Source organism: Scardinius erythrophthalmus (assembly GCF_964197995.2).
Source record: "Scardinius erythrophthalmus genome assembly, chromosome: 14".
Taxonomy (NCBI): Eukaryota; Metazoa; Chordata; class Actinopteri; order Cypriniformes; family Leuciscidae; genus Scardinius; species Scardinius erythrophthalmus.
In genome coordinates, this window is record NC_138234.1 from 1,635,372 (window position 1) to 1,652,554 (window position 17,183).

Below are 17,183 nucleotides of genomic sequence, written 5' to 3' on the forward strand. Positions count from 1 at the left end.
AGATGAAACAAAAACACATTTGAGCTATTTACAAAAATAAAAATGTTATATTTAAAAAAATTGTAAATGTCAAAATAAACTTGATTAAACAATGTGAATAGACTAAAACGAACAAAAATGCAAAATCTAGCAAAATGAATTTAAAATCTATTTTGTGAATGTGAAACTGGATTTAACAACATGAACAAAAATTTCAAAACTAAAAAACAAACAAAAACATTTGCAAAATGCGAACAAGGTTGATTTATGTTCTTGTTTCCTCTGAAAACATTTGTATTAAAAAACATCATACACAGAAACCACAGTCTCAAAAAACAAACTGGTTTAATATGTATATAAAAAAAACACGACCAGTCTAAGGATCTCACAGAAAAAAACAAAACAAATATATCCGACTGAGTATATGACCCAACTAGTGCTTAAACACAGAGACAGATCGATCTACTCTAAGTAAAAATACATGCTTCCCTCTTCTTATCACTCTCTAAGCGAGAAAACGCAGCAGACGGGCTTCAAACTGTGGCGTTGTTGAGCTGTAACGTCCTTCTGTAATAACGCAACTCAATTCCAGTCCGTAGAGTTCATATAAATGAGCGGCCTCATTCATCCACACAGACAGGGGGCGCCGGTGTCCAATCAGTCCAATCCCTGCACCTCATGCGGCTTGTACACCGACGAAACAAGATTTCCTGAAAGAACAGCATTCGTTTGGTTAAATTTAACATCTAAATATGCCAAATTAACACTTTTATCAATAAAAACGCATCGTTAAAATCCTTCAGGTCAACGTAAAGGCCCGAAGAGCGAAGCGACAAAGCAATGCAAAACTGCACCAAAACTTAAGCTCATATTGATCCATTTAAGGGGGAAATTTGCATATATTAAATCGCAAGCAAATCGTTCATGTGCTACAAGATTAAAAAAGCGAAATTAAAAAAAATGACAAATTACATTTTTTTTAGTTAAAATAAAGCTGTAATGAAATATAAATATTAGATAAAAAAAAATGTAGAAATGTTTCCTTAGCTACTAAGCTAAAATTAAAGCTAAACAGAAAAACTAATATAAATGACAAAAAAATTTTTTTTTAAACTAATACAAATAAAATAATACTTATAGTATATAAATAATACTAAAATATCATTGCTGCATAATCCAATTCACAACCATATGACTCTTTTGAACTGATTCTTTCAAAACGACTCATGAATCACTGCAATGATTGTATTTGAACATTCAAATCGCTCGTCTCTTAAAGATTCACTTTCAAATCTGAATCATTCACAGTTAAAGATTCACATTCAAAGCAAAATTTCGTGGTGATGAAACAGCGTTACAAATAACAGAATAAATAAAATATTGTTTCATGGGAATGAATCATGGAAATTATTCGTTCTGTCGCGGTGAAAATTCACGCTGAAGAGATTAAACAATATGAACAAACAAAAGCGTTGTTATTATGAAAATGCAAAATTCCGCAAATTACATTTAAAATTTATATTGCGAATGTCAAAATAAACAGAATTAATGATATGCACAAACAAAAATGGACATTTAAATACACATTTAAAACGGTATGATAATATTAAAAATAATGTGAAATTATAGGATGAAATTCAAAATGTATTTTGCGAAAAGCATTAAAACTATTATTACTAAAGAAAAACTTGGTAAAATTTCATGTTAAAAACAATTTTCCGTAGTAATACCAATATCAGTCTGGTTTTTGTTTAGCATCTAGTGTGGCGAGTTTTAAATTATTAGGCGAGTTTTAGCACGTCACAGTGTTGCATCATGGGAATGATTGGGTCAAGTAGACCCGAAGCATTCGATCGCACACACATGCTTTATTGTGTGAACAGCACAGGGGTCAGAGCAGGAAGGACAGGAAGGCAAGCAGGAAGTAGATGCGGCCAATCACAGCTGAGCTCAAGCCGCGGGTCAAAGGTCGCAGCGGGGTCTTACCTGGCGTCCCCAGCCCCTCTGCTCTGTCCCGGCAGACTTTGGGTCTGAACGGAGAGTCTTTGTCTTTACCTTTAGATCCCTTGGGTCGCCCCGCCGCCTTCTTCTTCGACTTACTGTCGCCCTTCACGCCCAGTAAGGGATGAACCTCTGAGAGAAACACAAAGGTCAGAGGTCAGAGGCGTGGACTGATGGAGAGGATCCGACGCTCACTAGTGCTGGGCGGAATGACCAAACAATTATATCATGGTGTTTTTCAAAATTATACCGGTTTCACGGTAGTGTTTATAAAGAGGTCCAGCAGGAGGCGCTGTAGGAGCGGCAGAAACAGCGGTTTCCCCGGTAACGGCTGAACACAAATCGGTTTCCCCGGTAACGGCTGAACACAAATCGGTTTCCACGGTAACGGCTGAACACAAATCGGTTTCCACGGTAACGGTTGTACACAAAGCGGTTTCCACAGTAACGGCTGTACACAAAGCGGTTTCCACGGTAACGGCTGAACACAAACCAGCAACGCTCATAAACGCTGCTTTATCCGGAAAGATTAAATGAAAATAACATCGAAACTTTACTAAAGACAGTCGTTCCCTTCAAAGATACATTCATATAAAAACACCCGCGCCGCTTTTCGACTGTGAAACGTGCAGTGCTCATGTTTATTCAGCGATGTCAATGCCTTTTGGAAAATCTATTTGTGGCGACAGTGTTGATATTGTGAACCAATGTATGGGAAACACTGTAATATAATTTGACAGCTATCAGTTATAGTTTAACCTCTCCATCTTCACCGTCACAGGAACACACACATCTGAGCATCACCAGTGAACAGTGAAAGACCCTCTCAGACAGAGTCGCGCTGCGTTCCCAACGCTGTTAAAGGGCTCATCGGATGCTAAATGCACTTTTATACGGTGTTTGCATATAAATGTGTCTTAGCAGTGTGTGGACACAACCACCATACAATTAAAGAAATCTATTCACTCCTTTTTTTTTCTTTTTTATCCTCAAAGAGTCTAAACACTCTCAATAATCAAGCCGTTTGGATTTTCTGAGCATCATGCTCCGCCCACGACCGCTGACGGACTGTCCCGTATTAGCATATTTCCCATATTAGCATATTTCCGCCCTCAGACATTTGTATACTGTCCGCCAAGGCATCACTTTAGTGTCTTGAGGTAATGGCAGTTGCTCATTATCATTTAAAGAGACATGCACTGAAACAGGTCGCTGTGAACAGAGCTGTTTTTGAGGAGGTAAAAGGGTGTTGTTTTACACAACCATTGAGGAATTAACCAAAGTATGTTACAAACTTTACATGAGCACCCTAAAGAATCATACCAACTTGTGGAAAATGGGCATCCGAAGACCCCTTTAAAGTGACATACACACGTATTGAGGTATACAAAAAAATTCATATCGTAACAAAAGTAAACACTGGTATTCGGTATGAACAGGGATAGCGCGCAGCACTAGCGCTCACCGTCGCTCGGGACGCCCTGCAGCTCGATGGTGGTGGTGCGGATCTTCTTCTTGGGCGGCGCTCCGTCCGCCGACGGCTGCCGTTGTTTCTTGTCCGTGGGGCCGCTGTGCGCGGAGCCGTCGTCGGGTGTAGCGGTCTGACCCGCGGCTTCGGGAGGAGGGCCGAACGGGTTCTCCTCGGGGTCCTCGACCTCCGGAGCGATGGGCAGATACAGCAGCGCTTTATAGTCCTCCAGCTCCTCGTCACTGCAAACACCAGTCGCCGTTAAACGCCGCTAGCGAGGCTAACCGCTAACTCATGAAGCGGACATTATATTTCAGATGGACTGACTGCGAGAAATAGTTGTGGTCAAAGACTGTATTACATTAAAAATAGCACAAAGTTTAGCGAATTATATTTCACATTTATTTTGTGAATGTTAAAACTTAATTAAACATTACGAACAATCAAAAAACACATTTGTAACTATGATATTAAAAATAACGTGAAGTTTAGCGAATTACAATTAAAAAAAAAGTATTGTGAATAAAGCCAAAAACTGGATTATACAATGAGCACCAAAAATGTCAAAACAAAAAGAGATACACTTTTAAAACTTTATGATTATATATATTAAAAAAAGCTAAATCATTGGATGAAGTTTAAAATTGATTTTGAAAAGTCCAAATAAACTTGATTAAATAATGATAAAAAAAAGAACAACAAAAACATTTGTAACTATGATAATATTAAAAATTACAAAATTACATTTTAAATTTATTTTGCGAATGTCAAAATAAACTATTAAATATGAACAAACGAAAACATCAAAACTAAAAACAAATTAACAAAAAAAGTGAAATTATGATAAAATTAAAAATAACTTAAATTTTTGCGAATTATGTTTAAAAGTATTTTGCGAATGTTAAAATAAACTAGATTAAACAAAGACACATTTGAGATGATATTTAAAAAATAAAAAATTTATATTTAAAAATAAAGTAGAAGTAAAAAAAAAAACATTTTAAACTATGGTAATATTAAAAATGTACATTTTTGCAAATTATATTTTAAAAAGTATTTTTAAGTACAAAACATTAATAAAAACATAATTAAAAAACATTAGTAACTATAATATTTAAAATAAAGCCAAAGTTATCTAATAACATTTAAAATTTATATTGTGGATTCAAAAAAGTGAATTAAGGAATATGAACAAACACACACACATTAAAATCTAGAGAACAAACAATAGAACTACAGTGAACATCGTCCCTGGAGTGTTTAACATCATTAACTAGTGTCGAGTGTGTTTCCTGTCCTCACAGGAAATGACATGTCAGAACTCATGTGATGTTTAATAGAGGCAGAGCGCATTTAGGCCACTAAGACACTGTTTTGTTATAAGTCATAAATGACGAGGAGGCAGCTTCACACAGTACAGAGTCAGTGGAGATGGTGGGCGTGGCTTCAGATTATGACGCGTGTCGCTCTGTCTCTATATAAGCAGTGAGGGGCGGGGTTTAGACTTGCTGTGGGGGGAGCTCTGTCTCTATATAAGCAGCGAGGGGTGGGGTTTAGACTCACTGAGGGCGGAGCTCTGTCTCTATATAAGCAGTGAGGGGCGGGGTTTAGACTCACTGTGGGCGGAGCTCTGTCTCTATATAAGCAGTGAGGGGCGGGGTTTAGACTCACTAAGGGCGGAGCTCTGTCGCTATATAAGCAGTGAGGGGCGGGGTTTAGACTCACTGTGGGCGGAGCTCTGTCTCTATATAAGCAGTGAGGGGTGGGGTTTAGACTCACTGAGGGCGGAGCTCTGTCTCTATATAAGCAGTGAGAGGCAGGGTTTAGACTCACTGTGGGCGGAGCTCTGTCTCTATATAAGCAGTGAGGGGCGGGGTTTAGACTCACTGTGGGCAGAGCTCTGTCTCTATATAAGCAGTGAGGGGCGGGGTTTAGACTCGCTGTGGGCGGAGCTTGATACAGAGGGCAACAGTTGTGTCATTCACTGACTCGGATTACTTCAGATTTACTGTACAGGGCATTAGTGAGTGTTTCTGACCTGCTGCAGAAAGCCTGGATCGGGTCGACCGACGTGACGTCCACCTCCTCATCCTCTGCGGCGTCGGCTCCTGACACACACACACACACACACACACACACACACACACACGGTCAGTGTCATCTCGGAATCAACATGCACCAATGCTTCATTTTTCTAAATGTCATAATCATTTGTTAACACACAAGTATTCATTACTTCAATGAGCTCGTTGTTTCTGCATTAAAATATTACATTGTTAAATTAATAACTTTTTTGCTAACTGTGATTTTGTATATGTACATTTCTGAAATACATAACTTAGACAGTTTCCTCTGATATCAGATCACTGTAAACTGTAATAATGACTCATGCACTTTCTGTAAAGCTGCTTTGAAATGATGTGTGTTGTGAAAAGCGCTATACAAATAAATTAATTGAATTGAATCTTCATCAGTGTGTGTGTGTGTGTGTGTGTGTGTGTTTACCTGTCTGTTCCGGTTCACTCTTGTCCTCGTCCTCGATGTCAAACTCAGACTCTCTCTCCTCATACTCCACGTTCTCGTCCAGCTCTTTAAAGTCCGGTGCAAACGCGCTCCAGTTCTCCTGCACACACACACACACACACACACACACACACACACACACACACACAGTCAGCTTCCTACCGTCGACATAGGCCGCACACTAACAAGTGTGCGAGTTTAGATTGTTTGTTTACTAGTGGTCAGCTGATACATCACCCGAGCATTTTTTCTGTTTTCGGAAGCAGGACTTTTATTTTGACACTCTCCGTCTTCAGTAGTTTACTGTCTTTGTTTAATTATTCTGTCTAAATGAATCCTGTGCATTTGCACAGAGGCGCTGTCAAAATAAAAGTCCTGACACTGTCATAATTTCTAATTTAGTAAATATGTCACATAAATATAAATGTAATTGCAGCAATTGTTAGGCATGTGTTATTTACTATATTTAAATTAAATGGCATAATTTCACATATAAAAACTTTATATGTGAAAAAAAAAAATATTTAAAACTCTTAGGTAATATTAAAAAACAGTGCAAAAGTTTCCTAATTATATACAGTATTTAAAATGTGTTTTGCGAACATTAAAATAAACTGGATTAATCAATATGAAAAAAAGTGCCAAAATGAAAGAAAAAAACATTTAAAACTGTTTGATAATATTAAAAATAATGCGAAATTTAGCAAATTATATTTAACATTTATTTTGCGGATGTCAAAATAAACTGAATTAATCAATATGAATAAATAAAAATGGCAAAAAAACAAACTATTTGATAGTAAAAAGTGTGAAATTTAGCTATTATATATACATTTTATTTAGCGAATGTCAAAATAAACTGGATTAATCAATATGAATAAATAAAAATGCCCAGAAAACAAACTATTTGATAGTAAAAAGTGTGAAATTTAGCTATTATATATACATTTTATTTAGCGAATGTCAAAATAAACTGGATTAATCAATATGAACAAAGAAAAACGTCAAAACTAAAAAAAAAACGAACACTAAAAACACATTTGAAACTGTGTAATAAAAATAATGCAGAATTGATCAGTCAAGTTTAGCCAGACGTGAAGAGCGAAGAGCGCTGGGTCAGAATGATTCCTCACCACTTGGTTCTGAGCCCATATGGAGACCACACCGCTGGAGATGGAGGCGATGATGGGCCGCACGGGGTGCCACTGTAAACACACACACACACACACACACACACACACACACACACACACACACACACACACAGTGTTCAGTGTAATCCCACACTAGGGACTTTGATAGTGATTCTCGAATATTAGCATGTGTTTCAATAGGGGCTTTCGCACTGAATAGTTATAGGAACTCGCCACCAGGGTGTTCCCCCGAGAACTAATGGTTCGCTTAGGAACGTTTTACTGGTTTCATTCGCACCGCCAGTAGGAACTCTGAAGTGACGTAAGACACTCTTGTTGTTGTGACTTTTATTTTGACGGCGCTCGCATTCTCCTGTTCATTAGTTCTGTCTAATGGTCCTATAATACGATATTAGATAGAACTGTCATACATAGAAAGTAGACAGTGATGAAGAGTTATTAGCGTATGCCGTGTGTTTGATGTCCAGTGTTGCTGAGCAGAAATACATAATCATGTTTCTCCTGATCTCCTCAAAGTTGTGTTGGATTTTCTCCTCAGCGTAAAGATTAAGAGCTTCATCTATCACTGTTTTACATGTTCGTAGAGTTAGTTTCTGGAGTAAATATATAGGCTATAATCTGTGTGTTTAAATGGCGGCGCTGGTGTTTCAGTGCGTTCGGCCAATCAGCGAACACTAACGTTTTTTATCAGATTCACAAACTTTCAAGGACCAGTGGGAACCCTGTGTGTGTGTGTGTGTGTGTGTCTGTGTGCTGTCAACCCTGTGTGCAAACCCTGTCTATAGTAGGGAAGTATGTGATTTCGGACGCAGCTACACACAGTGTGGTCACACACACACACACACACTGTGTCCTGCATGACCTCTGACCCCGGTGTCTCACCGCTACGTCCAGCAGCAGTTCCCCCCGCGTGCCGTGCAGGATCTTCACCAGGTTCCCGATGCTCTTCTCCCAGATGTAGAGCGCGTGCTGACGGGCCGACCCCGCCACGATGTACTCGCCGTCGCCGGAGAAGCAGCAGCGCTTCCACGGAGTCCTGCGGGCGGAGAGAGGTCAGCGCACTCACTCACTCACTCACTCACTCACTCACTCACTCACACACACACACTCACACACACACACACACACACACACACACACACACACACACACACACACACACACACACACACACACTCACCCACCTGTTGACGAGGTCCTGCAGCTTCTGCATGGGCTCTGGTTCTCCGTCTCGGCCGCAGGTCAGGATCTCCCGGCCGTCGTACACGCGGATGATGCGGTCGGCCGTGTTGATGAGGAAGCAGCTGCGGACAGCAGATCACGCATCACTCAACACACACCAGTTCAACACAACTCTCAAAAGAAAAATATAGTCATGGTAAATGAGGACTATTTCTATATTTTATGTATTTTAATTAAACTTATTAAATCACTAACAATAATATTATAGTTAACTAATATAATAATAAAAATAATAGTTTGACATTGTTTAGTATTTTTTATTAGATTTTTAAACTTTTATTGATATAAATAAATATTTAGCCATCTTTAATTATTATTATTATTATTATTATTATTATTATATAATATGTTTTATTATTAGTTTCATTTGATAATGAATGTACATTCCTGTGAATTTGCACAGAGGTGCTGTCAAAATAAAAGTCCAGATGCTGTCAAAATAACACTCTGCGCTGTCAAAATAAAATTCTGTATGCTTAAAAAAATCAAAAGTCTGTGCACTGTCAAAATAAAACTGCACTGTCAAAATAAAAGTCTGTGCACTGTCAAAATAAAACTGCGCTGTCAAAATAAAAGTCTGTGCGCTGTCAAAATAAAACTGCACTGTCAAAATAAAAGTCCGTGCACTGTCAAAATAAAACTGCGCTGTCAAAATAAAAGTCTGTGCGCTGTCAAAATAAAAGTCTGTGCGCTGTCAAAATAAAGTCAAGTCAAGTCAACTTTATTTATATAGCGCTTTTCACAATACAGATTGTATCAAAGCAGCTTCACAGTATTAAATAAAATAGTACATCAGTGTTTGTTTCTGGTGTAAAACATCCACGTTTGGTAATGCAGATCAATAGCACTGGTGAATCGATTAATCAATTTAAGCATCCCCAACTGAGCAAGCCAAAGGCAACAGTGGCAAGGAACCAAAAAACTCCATCAGGTGACCTAATGGAGAAAAAAAAACCTTGGGAGAACCCGGGCTCAGTCGGGGGCCAGTTCTCCTCTGGCGTTTATGAAGTAGAGACCGGATTTAACTGTAAGATTAAAATATTATATGAATGCCTGGCTGAAGAGATGCGTCTTTAATCTAGTTTTAAACTGGGAGAGCGAATCTGAGCAACGAACAGTATCAGGAAGGCTATTCCAGAGTTTTGGTGCTAAATGTGAAAATGCTCTCCCTCCTTTGGTGGATCTGGATATCCTAGGTATGACCAGAAGCCTCGAATTTAGTGATCTTAAAGAGCGCGATGGATTATAGGGCGATAGAAGATCCGTTAAATAAACTGGAGCTAAGCCGTTTAGGGCTTTATAAGTCAGTAGCAATACCTTGTAATTAATACGGAACTTTATAGGTAACCAATGTAGTGATGATAAAATTGGTGTTATATGGTCAAACTTTCTTGATCTAGTAAGAACTCTAGCGGCGGCATTTTGGACTAACTGTAGCTTGTTTATTGAGGATGCAGGACAACCAGCTAATAAAGCATTACAGTAATCTAGTCTCGAGGTCATGAATGCATGAACTAGCTTTTCTGCATCAGAAACAGATAGCATGTTACGTAGCTTAGCAATATTTCTAAGGTGAAAAAATGCTGTTTTTGTAACATATGAAATATGATTTTCAAAAGACAAGTTACAATCTAATATAACACCCAGGTCTTTTACTGTAGAGGATAAAGTAACAGGACATCCTACTATGTTAAAGTTGTATTGAAGGAGGTTTTGTGGGCGTTTTTTTGAACCGATAAGTATTACCTCTGTCTTATCTGGATTTAATAAAAGAAAATTGTGCGTCATCCAATCTTTTATGTCTTTAACACACTCTGTCAATTTGGATAATTTAGCGTTTTCATCTGGCCGTGATGAAATATATAGTTGAGTGTCATCAGCATAACAATGGAAACTAATTCCATGTTTCCTTATAATATTTCCAAGTGGCAGCATATATATTGAGAATAACAGAGGGCCTAACACAGATCCATGCAGCACTCCATAGTTTACTGGAGTTATGATAGATTTTTCTCCATTTAAGTAGACAAAATGGTAGCGGTCAGATAGGTATGATCTGAACCAGCTTAATGCTTGTCCTTGAACACCGGTATAGTTTTGTAGCCGATCTAAGAGTATTGTATGATCTATAGTATCGAACGCAGCACTAAGATCAAGTAAAACTAATATTGAGATACAGCCTTGGTCAGAAGCTAAGAGTAAATCATTTGTGATTTTAACGAGCGCAGTTTCAGTGCTATGATGCGGCCTGAACCCAGACTGAAACTTTTCATAGATATCATTTTCTTGCAAGAAAGAGCCCAGTTGAGCGGACACAACTTTTTCTAGTATTTTGGACATAAAAGGAAGATTTGAAATGGGTCTATAACTTGCTAGGTTATTTGGGTCTAATTGTGGTTTCTTAATGAGAGGTTTTATAACTGCCAATTTAAATGTTCTTGGAACATGACCTAAAGATAAAGACGAGTTAATAATATTGAGGAGAGGCTCTTCCACTACAGGTAACACTTCTTTCAATAGTTTAGTTGGTATGGGATCTAATAAACATGTTGTTGTTTTAGATGAAGAGATAAGTTTATTTAACTCTTTTTGTTCTATAGTTGTAAAGCACTGTAATTGTTCTTGCGGGGTGATAATCGAGGCTGAATTATAAGGCGCGATTGAAGATTGAACGTTTACAATTGTGGATCTGATGTTTTCTATTTTCTCAGTGAAAAAATTCATGAAATCATTACTACTAAACTGTAACGGAATATTTTGTTCAGGAGACATCTGTTTATTTGTTAGTCTCGCCACGGTGTTAAATAAGAACCTAGGATTGTTTTGGTTATTTTCTATTAGTTTGCGGAGGTGCTCAGCCCTGGCCGCTTTTAGGGCCTTTTTATAGCGTGACATACTGTCTTTCCAAGCGATTCTAAAAACCTCTAAGTTGGTTTTTTTCCATTTACGCTCTAAATTACGAGTTTCTCTCTTTAGAACATGAGTAGTATTGTTGTACCATGGTGCTTTAATTTTCTCTCTGACCTTTTTTAGTCTCATAGGTGCAACAATATCCCATTTTCCAGAGAGAATGGTGCTCATAGTGCTGGTTAATTCCTCAAGTTCATCTGTTTGTTTAGGTTCACTGAGCAGCTGAGACAGATCCGATAAGCTATTTGAAAAATTATCTATGGTGGATGGAAGGATTGTTCTGCCTAATCGATAACGCGGCGCAGCATGATATATTACAGGAGTACGTAATATGCAAGTTACCATGTAATGGTCAGTTACATCATCACTTTGCGGAATGATATCTATATCGGTTGGATCGGTTCCATGTGATATAATTAAATCGAGTGTATGATTAAAACGATGAGTTGGTCCGGTAACGTTTTGCTTAACCCCAAAGGAGTTTAATAAGTCTATAAACGCAGCCCCTAACGTATCATTTTGATTATCTACGTGTATGTTAAAATCTCCAACAATTAATATTTTATCGACATTGACCAATAGATCTGAGAGAAAATTTGCAAACTCTTTTAGGAAATCAGCGTAAGGCCCTGGTGGTCTATATACGGTAGCCAAGGCTAAAGATAATAGGGATGTTTTTCTATCATCTAAGAGCGTAACATTTAGTACAAGTACTTCAAATGAAATAAACTTATAACCCGTTTTCTGAGTAACATTGAGAATATCTCTATAGATAGTTGCAACACCGCCGCCACGACCAATCAGACGGGGCTCGTGCTTAAAGGAGTATCCTGATGGAGTAGACTCATTTACTGTAAACCGAAATAATCATTTGGTTTAAGCCAGGTTTCAGTAAGGCAAAGTACATCTATGCTATTATCTGTGACTATTTCATTTACAATAACTGCCTTAGGTGTGAGTGATCTAATGTTTAAAAGACCTAGCTTTAGAAATTGTTTTTGTTTACTAATAGCAACATTTTCTGTTTTAACAATTAGATTTTTCCTAAATCCTGCAGTAGATTTATTATTGGATCGCACTAAACGAGGAATAGACACAGTTTCTATGCAATGTTCTACACTACTATTTATATCAGTTAATTTGGTGCAGCAGAGACTATGATTTGGACTTTTGGTTACTAGTCAAAAGGTATTTAACATTTTGGAGATGTTATCCGACAGAAGATCCGATCCGAATCTGCTTGGGTGTAAGCCATCAGCACGGTATAGCCTAGGACGCTCCCAAAACAGATTCCAATTATTTACAAAGAGCAGTTTCTGCTCATTGCACCATGACGTTAACCATTCATTTAGCGCGAATAATCTACTAAACTTGTCATGTCCTAGTCGGTACGTGGGAAGCGGTCCTGACAATGATCGTTATATCAGGCGATGTGCTGCGTACCGTATCGATCAGATTCCTGAAGTCTTTCTTCAGAACTTCCGTCTGGCGCAGCCTGATGTCGTTCACTCCCGCGTGCAATACCAAAGTTCCGACGCGCTCGTTATCGTTCAGAATCTCGGGAACGCGAGCAGCGATTTCAGAAACACGAGCACCAGGAAAGCAGTGACTGTGCACCTTATTTTTACCTGATGTAGCATGGACGTGCCGAACAATGGAATCACCGATGATCACAGCATCGCGTTCTGTTTCGCGAAGAGGGGAGAAGCGGTTTTGTGTGGATAACTCGAAAACCGGGAGGGTCGGAGAGGGTCTTGGTCTAGACCTGACTCGCGTCTTCCGCTGCGGAAATATCCAGGCTTCGTGGTGGCGTGTTGGAGCCGGAGTGAACGAGACCATGGCTGATCGCGACCTCGACGCTCGGGACCGATGCCGAGTAACGCACGGAGTAGACGAGGTCGGAGTCAGCGGGTTAGTAACATTAATCTCTGATTTGTGAGCATCGGCGCGTGATGTTTCAAGAGCCAAACGCCGGTCTATCAGCTCGGACTGTCTCACTAAAAGGTCGTGGATCTGTTTCTCAACAGCTTCCAGCTCAGACTGTACTGCGTGCAGCTCAAATGTGTCCTCACCTGCACCAAAAGGTAGACTACATACATCTGATATATTCGCCATTTTAACAGATGGACAGTAAGTTAGCAACGACACTACCAGTGATGCTATCAATTAATACTAATTTCTGACAAGCGTCTTAGATATAATCCGTCTTTTAAGTGGTACGGGTGTAGAGTAGACGCACGATAGGTGAAAAATGTTTGTAAGTGAGTGTTGAGAAGACGCGTTCAGCCGTGATCCCCGGGAGTAACCTATAAGAGTATCCAGCGTTGGATCACTAACAGGCTTGAGACACGTCTGCTCAACAGTCCGCGTTGTAACTATGAGGTTTGAGCAGTAGTGCTTCTCAGTGAGGAAAAGTAGAAAATGTTTGTTGTAAGTAAGTTTAAAGAGAAAATCAAGAATTATAAATCAAATCGATAGAGCTCCAAAGACAACAACGCGTTCAGACGCGACGCATGCGCATTAGACAACTGGAAATAGGAAATAGGTAGGTCTGTGCGCTGTCAAAATAAAACTGCGCTGTCAAATTAAAAGTCTGTGCGCTGTCAAAATAAAAGTCTGTGCGCTGTCAAAATAAAAGTCTGTATGCTTTAAAAAATCAAGTCTGTGCACTGTCGAAATAAAACTGCGCTGTCAAATTAAAAGTCTGTGCGCTGTCAAAATAAAAGTCTGTGCGCTGTCAAAATAAAAGTCTGTATGCTTTAAAAAATCAAGTCTGTGCACTGTCGAAATAAAACTGCGCTGTCAAAATAAAAGTCTGTGCGCTGTCAAAAAAAGGCTGTGTGCTTTAAAAAATAAAAGTCTGTGCACTGCAAGGTTATAATCGTTAACGAAAACTAACGAAAAAACGAAAACTAGGTGGGAAAAAACATTGTCGTTAACTGAAATAAAAATAAAAACGAGGCATTACAAAAAAACGATAACTAACTAAAACTGTAATGTGTGTTTGGCAAAACTAACTAAAATAAAATAAAATTATAGAGTAAATGTCCTTAGTTTTCGTCTTTGTCAAGGTCTTTCATTTTTTAACGCTATTTAAAACACGCAGCGTATTCGTTCAGCTGCATTTCCTTTCCCTGCTCTCCCTCCGTCTCTCTGTCACACATGCGTTTCTCACACGCGCACACGCGCACACACACACACGCGCACACACACACACACACACACACACACACACACACACACACACACACACACACACACACACACACACACACACACACACACACAGCCCCTCCCCTCCGTGCACACCGCGTCTCCATGAGAACGAGTGTTCGTTCGACGTTGAAAGCAAGTTCGCGAAAGGTTGGTATTTCTATCTCGTGAACACCTTACAATCACACATTAAAAAGTGGTATCAAAATATTTTAAATTCTGAATATAACTTTGTCAGTGTGTTAATGTCGAACCAAGAATCGATTGCGCCTGTTATAGAAAGTTAACTAGTCGCAAGTTTGAGGTAAAATGTACTTTTTGGTTGTGGTTGTCGATGTCAAAACACTATATAAGCTTTGATTCAAATATTAAATAATGTTATGTCATTTTTTTACTTTTACACTTAATGTTTGCTGCTTCAATCCAGATGAGTAGGCTATTGACTGTAGGGAGAGTGGGGTGAGTTGTGCCAGTTTTTACTCAAAGTGACTTTAAAGTGAGGCCATGACAGTAATTCCTTCAACTTAACGATGCACATATATTTCAGGATGTGGTGCATCCCTGAGAACAATAACTTTGGATCTGAAATAAATTGTTTCAGAAATATAGCTCTTGGGAAAAAGTGGTCTCATGGCACAACTTGCCCCTGGTGCGAGGGAAGTTGTGCCTTTAGGGGAATAGATACATTGGGGTAAATTGTGCCAGTGATTTCTGAAGTAAAACGGAACATTTTAATGTTATGAACTGTAATGCTATATGAAAGCAAGATAAATTCAATACAAAATTACTCATTCAAGGCTTATTTAGATATTGTCACCCTGGAATACCATAGCATGCGTTTTTCCTATATGGTCAATTGCATAGGGATTTTGTATTGAACATAACTCTGGATCACAGTGTCACAGAGACAAGGGGGCGGGCTCATTTTACTCAGACGACCAATCAGTCTCTCAGGATCATTGTGAAGCTATCAAGCTACGCCCTAGCAACCATTTAGAGCACCATAGCAACACAATATATGATATTTGTGATTCATTTCAGGCAAAAAAGGCTTTGGCAATAGATGCCTGTTGACAGAACGCTGTCTGTCAATTATGTAACATAAGAATAAAGTGACTAGGCTAATTTCTAAACATCCTATTGTGACTTAGGCCACTTAAAAACTGAATAAAACTTCTCTTTAATAACATAGTGCAAACTCAAAACTGAAATCAGTGTTAGCTAAATTAAACAAATAACAGGCAGGCCTGAGTCAAACAATGATGAGGCATGCCCATCTCCTCACTTCTCAAGATTATCCCCTGTGAGTATGTAGGTCTCTAGGTGGTCTGGATCTGGCACAACTTAACCCATGCCCTTTGGCACAAATCACCCCAGACCCACAGGTTTGAAAAACTAGCATGATCCAGCAGTTAAGAGCTAACATTGTGTAGCCTACTAAAGCACAAAAACATGTGTGAAATGGTTTCAAACTTGTCTATAATTGTTCAGAAACTACAATCAAAAAACCTTAATCATAGAAATTTTACTTTGAAAGGGAAAAAACAGTTTTTTGCACTAAAATGTGCTTAACTCTCATGCCATGTGTCTCTCTTCTTTGGAGGACGAGTAAAAGTGATTGCTTTTCAAAATTATGTGGTCACATGACCAATTTCTTCTATGGTTTTCCAGAAACAAGGGTGGAACTACTTCCCCCTGGCACAAATCACCCCACTCTCCCCATAGGGTAAATTTAGTATATGGTGTGAATATTGTGCAGCTGTGGTGTTTGTATAGGGTGTGAATTCTGTATAGAAGATGTGTAGATTTCTGGTACAGCGTGTGGATTTTGTAAGAGGTAAAGGAATTTCAATGGGGTGTGAATTTTTTTGTAAAATTGTATTGTTTTTATTATTACACAATACTTTTTCTGACTTTTTTGAATCTTGCCCCTGACAAATAACCCAATTACAAAAAAAGACTAAAACTAACACTAAAACTAATAAAAACTAAACTAAAACTAAGTATTTTAAAAAAATAAAAACTAAACTAGCAAACCCACTTTAAAAACTAATTAAAACTAAACTGAATTTGAAAACAAAAAGTCAAAACGAAATAAAAATAAAAACTAATGAAAAATGCAAAACTATAATAACCCTGGTGCACTGTCAATAAAAGTCTGCACGCTGATAATGAATGCACCTTCACACAGTTCGTACACTGATATTATTATACACTACTAATGGTTTTGAGAGCAGTGAGTGTGTGACCTCTGACCTGCCCTTGCGTGCAAACTCGATGGATTTAATGGCGGTGGTGTTGCTGGTTCCCGTCGTCACCCGGAACGAGGCCACCAGGTCCTGTGTGTCGGTGTTGAGCACCAGAATCTGCAACAGACAAACACATGAAGCTCTCACTCATCAACACACACACACACACACACACACACAACACACACACAGTGACCTCTGACCTTTCCCTTGGCGTTCCCAGTATAGATGTATTCCCCGCGCCGGTCGAAGGCCGCCACCACATTCAGGTCCGAGTCGTCGTCGACGGGCAGAACCACGTGTTTGGAGTCGGACAGCGTGAGCAGGACCGGCGCAGACTTCATCGGACACACCAGCACTTTATCCCTGAAACACACACACACACAGTAAAAAAAAGATGGACGACGCCCTTCACTCTCTTCCATTGGTGAAAAGCGAAGCCGC

At 38.9% G+C, this 17,183-nt stretch overlaps 1 protein-coding gene across 3 annotated transcripts in view; it reads right to left on the reverse strand.

Annotated features, from left to right (window-relative positions):
• Positions 1–307: 307 nt before the first annotated feature.
• Positions 308–17,183, reverse strand: part of rbbp5 (retinoblastoma binding protein 5) — a 24,084-nt gene continuing 7,208 nt past the window's right edge. For 2 of the 3 annotated variants that reach the window (XM_081383721.1, XM_081383723.1), the window contains 10 exons: positions 16,943–17,105; positions 16,747–16,856; positions 8,310–8,429; positions 8,008–8,161; positions 7,105–7,176; positions 5,954–6,071; positions 5,487–5,556; positions 3,446–3,690; positions 1,966–2,112; positions 308–689 (listed from right to left, as the gene is read on the reverse strand). In XM_081383721.1, the coding sequence (XP_081239847.1) occupies positions 637–689; positions 1,966–2,112; positions 3,446–3,690; positions 5,487–5,556; positions 5,954–6,071; positions 7,105–7,176; positions 8,008–8,161; positions 8,310–8,429; positions 16,747–16,856; positions 16,943–17,105 (1,252 nt within the window). In that variant the 3' untranslated portion in view covers positions 308–636. The remainder of the gene's footprint in view (positions 690–1,965; positions 2,113–3,445; positions 3,691–5,486; positions 5,557–5,953; positions 6,072–7,104; positions 7,177–8,007; positions 8,162–8,309; positions 8,430–16,746; positions 16,857–16,942; positions 17,106–17,183) is intronic. The other variant, XM_081383722.1, reaches the window with a different exon arrangement.